The sequence below is a fragment of the Embiotoca jacksoni genome, unplaced genomic scaffold, assembly GCF_022577435.1.
Source record: "Embiotoca jacksoni isolate LCO1_2020_lvr unplaced genomic scaffold, fEmbJac1.0.p SCAF_9, whole genome shotgun sequence".
In the NCBI taxonomy this organism is placed as follows: Eukaryota; Metazoa; Chordata; class Actinopteri; family Embiotocidae; genus Embiotoca; species Embiotoca jacksoni.
Window position 1 is genome coordinate 3750672 of NW_027185447.1, and position 6000 is coordinate 3756671.

Below are 6000 nucleotides of genomic sequence, written 5' to 3' on the forward strand. Positions count from 1 at the left end.
GCAGCTCCACGGCCGGGACATCTACAAAAGAAAGAACAGAAACTACCCGAGTGATGGAAATTATGGAGAGGCAACAGACAATAAGCAAAAACTATGGGAGAGAAAAGGCATTAAGTTAATGAGATATAATGGTGAGATATGAGTGTATAGAGAGTGAAAGAGTGAGAGGAAAGAAGCTCAGTGCATCACAATATCCCCCAGCAGCCTCGGCCTATAACAGCAGAACTAAGGGATGGTTCAGGGACACCTCAGCAGCTCTAACTATAAGCTTTATATATAAAAAAAAAAAAAAAAAAAATTGTAGGTTATGTGTACATCTTTTATGTATACAGGTAGTGCAGGTGTTAAATACTATATACTGTACAGGATTGTATATGTGAGGTGCAGAACATCTAATTGTAAACAGACACTATGTTCAGATGAGGTCAAATCAATGTTTCCCTGATGATTAATGTATTTTAATTCTGCTGATGGGACTCTAGTTCTTCATTGTGTGTGCTTTTTTTCCTGCAGGTGGTCTGTATGGACAGGAAACTTGATTTCCTGGTCAACGTGTACGTGCAGCGTATGGGCATCCCTCGTTCTGAAACGGAGGCCTTTTTCAACGCCAAAGAGCCATACCCAGCCCCGCCTTACCACAGCCCAGAGGAAAGCAAGGAGGAGAAGGAGGAAAAAGAGGAGGTCAAGGAGGAAAAGGAGGTGAAGACGTGCTCGGTGGCAGACGTCCCGTGTTCTGACGGGTCTTTGGAAAAGAGAGATCCCTTACTTGGCCTGTCTGTGGCGATATCAGTGGGCACTCCCTCTGGCAGCAACAGCCGCCCCTCTACCTCCTGGCAGCACCAGCTGCAGCACCCCCTCAGCCAGCCTGCCTGGAACAGCAGCGTGGCCAACACCCCTTCACCAGTCGGTGGCGACCATTCGCCCACCCTGTTCCGCCTTCCACCTCCGCCTGCTCCAGTTCACGACCGCTCCTCCTCCGGTCAGGGCGGCAGCGGCAGAGAGAGCGGCTCCCAGAGCAGGAGGCGCCACAGGAGGCAGAGGTGTCAGCAGGATGCCACCGCTGTGGAGAGCGACACGTCCCTCTCCATCCCGTCAGTCGACCACGAGGAGCTGGAGCGCTCCTTCAGTGGGTTCAGCATCTCCCAGGCCAAGGAGGACTTCTTCGGGCCTACTTTCTTTACAGGCTCAGGAGGGGGCGCTGCAGCAGCGGCTGAAGCCGGAGCTGGACCCTCACTCTGTGCCAGGGTCAGACCCTTCATAGCCGAGGGGGAATCAGACACAGACTCCGACCTCTACGCTCCCTCGCCTCTGTCCTTCACTGGAGAGGTGTCCTGCGGGGAGAGGGGATGGCCTGGACTGAAATAGGTTAGGGAGGACTGCTCTGCCTGGCAGACAGGCTGCTGGTGAAAGAGATCGGTGCTTTATTTGCCAACAGGAGACCTGTCACTAGACCTTGTAGCCAACCGACTTAATGATGACGATGATGCTGTGACAGACAATTTTACGTTACGAGGGAGGGTATGAGTAGCTGCTCATAAAAACAAAGGGGTCATACTTTATCACTTTTATGTTTGTGATGTTAACACTTTACAAGCAATGCTTATCCATCAAGATCTTGGTTAGAAAACTAGCTGATTGGAACTTTTATTTAACTCAGTTGAACATGTTTTCCGTTGTATATATTACGGATGAAAGGTACATGATTGAGAGTGATTTATCGTACTTTTGCATTGAACTTCTACTTGACATTCATTTGTATGAGACAAACAAGAGAAAGTTGTTTTGTTTTGAGTACTGAGTGCATTTCAGCACTTCTGTTAAACACTGACCACTTTAACGTTCAAAAGATTGTGGGAGTTTTTAATGCAAGATTGTTAAAATCTACTCACGTGGTTAGCATAGTGTCTTGATAACTTCTATACCTTTGAATGACTTGAGGTGTTACGATGCCAAAACTTTAGCTATGATAATCAGTTAGATTCTTGCAGACTAAAAAAAAACCCAGCTTGCTTTCCACATCATAAATTCAGCGTGGTGATACGACAGAAGAACTCCCCTTTAAGTAATACAGATATTTTCCCCCTCAATAAACCAGTGAACCTCCTGCATGGCATGTTAAATGGTTGATTTAAGGATTTTGTTCGGCAGGCTATAAAAGCAAACAGCTGCGAGATGTCAGTTTTAAAACTGTTTTTTCTTCTATACAGACAGACTGAGTGGTGAATATAACAATGAATGTTATATGAAAATGCACATGCATGACTGGTTTCAAGCTACGTTTTAATTTTTCTAAGGGGCTTTGCGTGAATTCTAATCATGTAACTGCAGCCTGAGCTTGCTAATTTCTCGTCTGGGCAAATATGTACAAACGTTATGTACACATCAAATACAAAGGCCGATGCTGCATATATATGGAGCTCATACATTTTTGTATCGTCATCACACAATGTTCAGTCTTGAAGTTGGGCTGAGTAAATTTGGCACAGTCAGATATGTTGTCATTTAGCCTGCGATGCATTGATCAATCATTTAGATTCCCTGATGATATGTCAGTTCTGCACTAAATGAGGAAATGCAATAAAAAGCAAGCAAGGCAATCAAGAAGCATCCTTTCCAAACATTGCCTTATTTTCACATCACAAATAGACCATTTCATGTTTGACATTTCATAAATGTTGTGGAAGTACATTTTCAAGACTTGTATGGGAGGTTCAGTGGCCTGAGAGCAGATGTTCTAGGTTACCTATTTAGTCATTTATAATGCTAACAATTTAAGCATGAACAGTTCTTGTTAAAGCTAACCCGAGTCATACCAATTCATTTTAACACCATTACTGAAACATGGACACGATAATCGAGGAAATGTCATTCAGAAGAGACTGGTCAAACACAATCCGTATTTTTCAGAAAAGAAGACAACAAACCTTTCCGGCATGTTTTGTACAACCCTTTGGAAGGACCTGTAGGGTTTTACATGATACAGTAGATGCTAGTTCAGCGCCATTGTGTAACTGCACCTTCATCTTCTTCAATAATAAAACTTTGTACATCACTGACAAAGTAGCTCTCTGTTGCCCCTTTTTTTTATTAGGTCCTGTGTTAATAAGATGATGCTGTGACATGTTGTAATATTCGCCATAGATCACTAGATGGCAACCAAGAACTTCATTTCAGTCAGGGATAGATAGAGAGCTCCAGCGATACATCCAGAAATAGAAATCCACAGGCATAGATAAATAGATCCATAGATAGATCCATAGATAGATAGACCCATAGATAGATAGATAGATAAGATAGATAGACCCATAGATAAACAGATCCATAGATAGATCCATAGATAGATAGATAGATAGATAAATATATATATATATATATATATATATATATATATATATAGAGAGAGAGAGAGAGAGAGAGAGAGAGAGAGATGGATAGATAGATAGATAGAACCATAGATAGAGAGATGAAACATTATTTAAAGACCTTGCTTTGTGCACAGGGGTATTGTTTTGTTTAAGCAGGGAATTGTTTTACACATACTTATGCCACAAAGTTAATAGCACTGTTAGTCTACAATAGATTTCAAGGTTTCTCTTGATTAAAACTAAACCGCGGAACCCAAACCATTAAAATCACCCCACAACAAAAAGCAAGCTAAATAAACACATTAACATACTTTCAGAAACATAGCACAGCTGAAACCTACATATCACTACCTGTGTCTATGTCAGCAAAAAGTAGATTTATTTATTGCTGTCTCCTGATTTTATTTAACAACCAATTCAACAGCCATTGGCTATTGTCAGTAAAATAGCAGAGGGGCATTTCCATGCCTCAAGCTCAACCCTGGGTCAGCCAATTTGTTAAGTGTTGAGAAGCCAGGATTTGAGTTAAAGGGTGGTACAAATAGGAATTGATTGGCCCATTAATAAAAGTCAGATGATGGCGACACAGCATCTAAGGCTTATTTACTCTCTGCAGCACCTTGGGATTTGCAGTCAGCTTGACCACCCAGAACGTAAACCAAAGGACAAACAACTAGCAGGCACAAGCATTTGGAGTTTAATCTATATTTCAGTGACTTTGAGCATATTACCAATTCATTTCAGTAATTGAAATGCAAAATGCATGTTTGCCACAACTATACTCCAAGGATGGACCCAGAGTTCTGCTGTGACTCGTGGGAAACCAGCTGAATTAACACAAATATGACAGCTCCCTTTGGGTTTGCTGCTGTTTTGCATGAGCACAGAGATAACACTGTTATTAGCCAGAGACATTTATCCAAAGATGAGAGATTTGTGTTTAAATGGTGTCATTAGACAGAGGTAGGATACTGACGCTTTGATGATGGATGATTAGAACCAACAATCAATGAAACCATTAGTGATCCACCTCTTACGAGAGTCCTGTCAAATGAGGGGCCAAAAACAGATGGGCTCTATGCATTTTGGTAATGGTATGTGTGCTGACATGTTTTACCACTGAGTGCACAGAAAGGAAAGCAATAAAAATGTAGCTCCTCCAGCAGCCTCACTGCACATTTCAACCGCTCTATGGCCTTTTCTTTTCAGCTTTTCATTTGAAAAAAAAAAAAATCACTCACCTGCCCTCTGAATTGATTGCACTTCACATATATGACTAAATTAACTTACATGCTGTTTATTCAAATGAGCCCAGGTCAAACATAAATCCTTAATTTGCCAGAGGTGACTTTCTGCAGTTACACAGGAGAGGATGAAATGATTCGGTGTCCTTGACTCCAGCTGTGTTTGTTCACAGGTCTGCTGAGGTGGGCTCCATGTATACATTTTATTTATGTATTGTGTTGGGTTACATCAGCAGTGTGTCATCGATGTCCACCAAGGGTAGACATAGGTGATCTTTCTATCTCTCTCAGTAACACATACACACACATACACAAACTAAGACATACGGGGCCATAATGACAATGGGGGAGGGGATTACCCGTTGCGTAGATAATATTGGCCAACATATATCATAATTTACCGTCATTACACACCGGCTGCAGCTCAGATAAAGGCTTTTCACAATGACAAGAGGCAATCTGTATTGCCTTACTGTTTTATGACTATAACGTATTGTCATTCTGATCCCCTCACAGTGGAGTGTGGCTCTTTATTAAGTTATAAATGGGTGAAAGCATAAATGCATGCACATCAATAATCATACACGGGACAGGCATCTTATATGAATGGATTTACAGCCGAGGTAAATTTTCACGAGGTAAGACACGTGTCATGTATAATTAATTATTCCCATCAGGTGTAGAGGTTCAACGTGTAACTTGAGCGTGACGTGATTTGTGTGACAGGTTCTTCACAAATTACAATTTTCCAGTCCTCTGTCAACAATATATATATATAAAAAAAACAAACAGAGGCGATCCAGATATTGGTCCCTGTACGAGAATAATACCTGGGAATAAACCTCACTGAGAGCACGTAGCTTGTCATTAATCATCAGATAATTACCAAATTGAATTGATCTTAATTCCCAAAAGGCTTTTGCCAGAAGCATGTCTGGTCATTCATTTATCAGATCGGAGGAAGGATATGACCATTTTATTGATGTATAACCTGACTTGACTAATTAGCTTGATATACTAGTTTGGACTGCAAAGTCACAAATATTTGTGACTATGCTTGAATAGAAACAGGAGAAATAATCACAGAGCTGTCGGTCAGTTTACACCATTTTTTACAGAAATTTATTATAGTTTTATGCCTTAACAATCACAGAACAGGAAACATTATAGGCTACTTGTAAGATTATAAGATTACCTCAAATCGTTGTTCCGAAGCTACTTTGTGTGAGGTTAAAAACCTGTATAATTCTGCTAGGTTTAACCGTGGTTTACAACTTACCTTCAGAAACTTATCAAGAGCCGACAGTCACGCTAACCACTATGACTGACCACATGTTTCTGTTCTGCGGTTACTGGCCCCACCGGCAGCTTATTTCTCCCATCTCTATGCT

The 6000-nt window shown here is 41.3% G+C and overlaps 1 protein-coding gene across 7 annotated transcripts in view; it reads left to right on the plus strand.

Moving 5' to 3' along the window:
• The window catches only part of LOC138192804 (potassium voltage-gated channel subfamily KQT member 2-like), a 31081-nt gene extending 28021 nt beyond the window's left edge, over positions 1-3060 (plus strand). For all 7 annotated transcript variants that reach the window (XM_069140469.1, XM_069140473.1, XM_069140471.1 and 4 more), the window contains one exon: positions 514-3060. In XM_069140469.1, the coding sequence (XP_068996570.1) occupies positions 514-1365 (852 nt within the window). In that variant the 3' untranslated portion in view covers positions 1366-3060. The remainder of the gene's footprint in view (positions 1-513) is intronic.
• The last annotated feature ends 2940 nt before the right edge of the window (positions 3061-6000 follow it).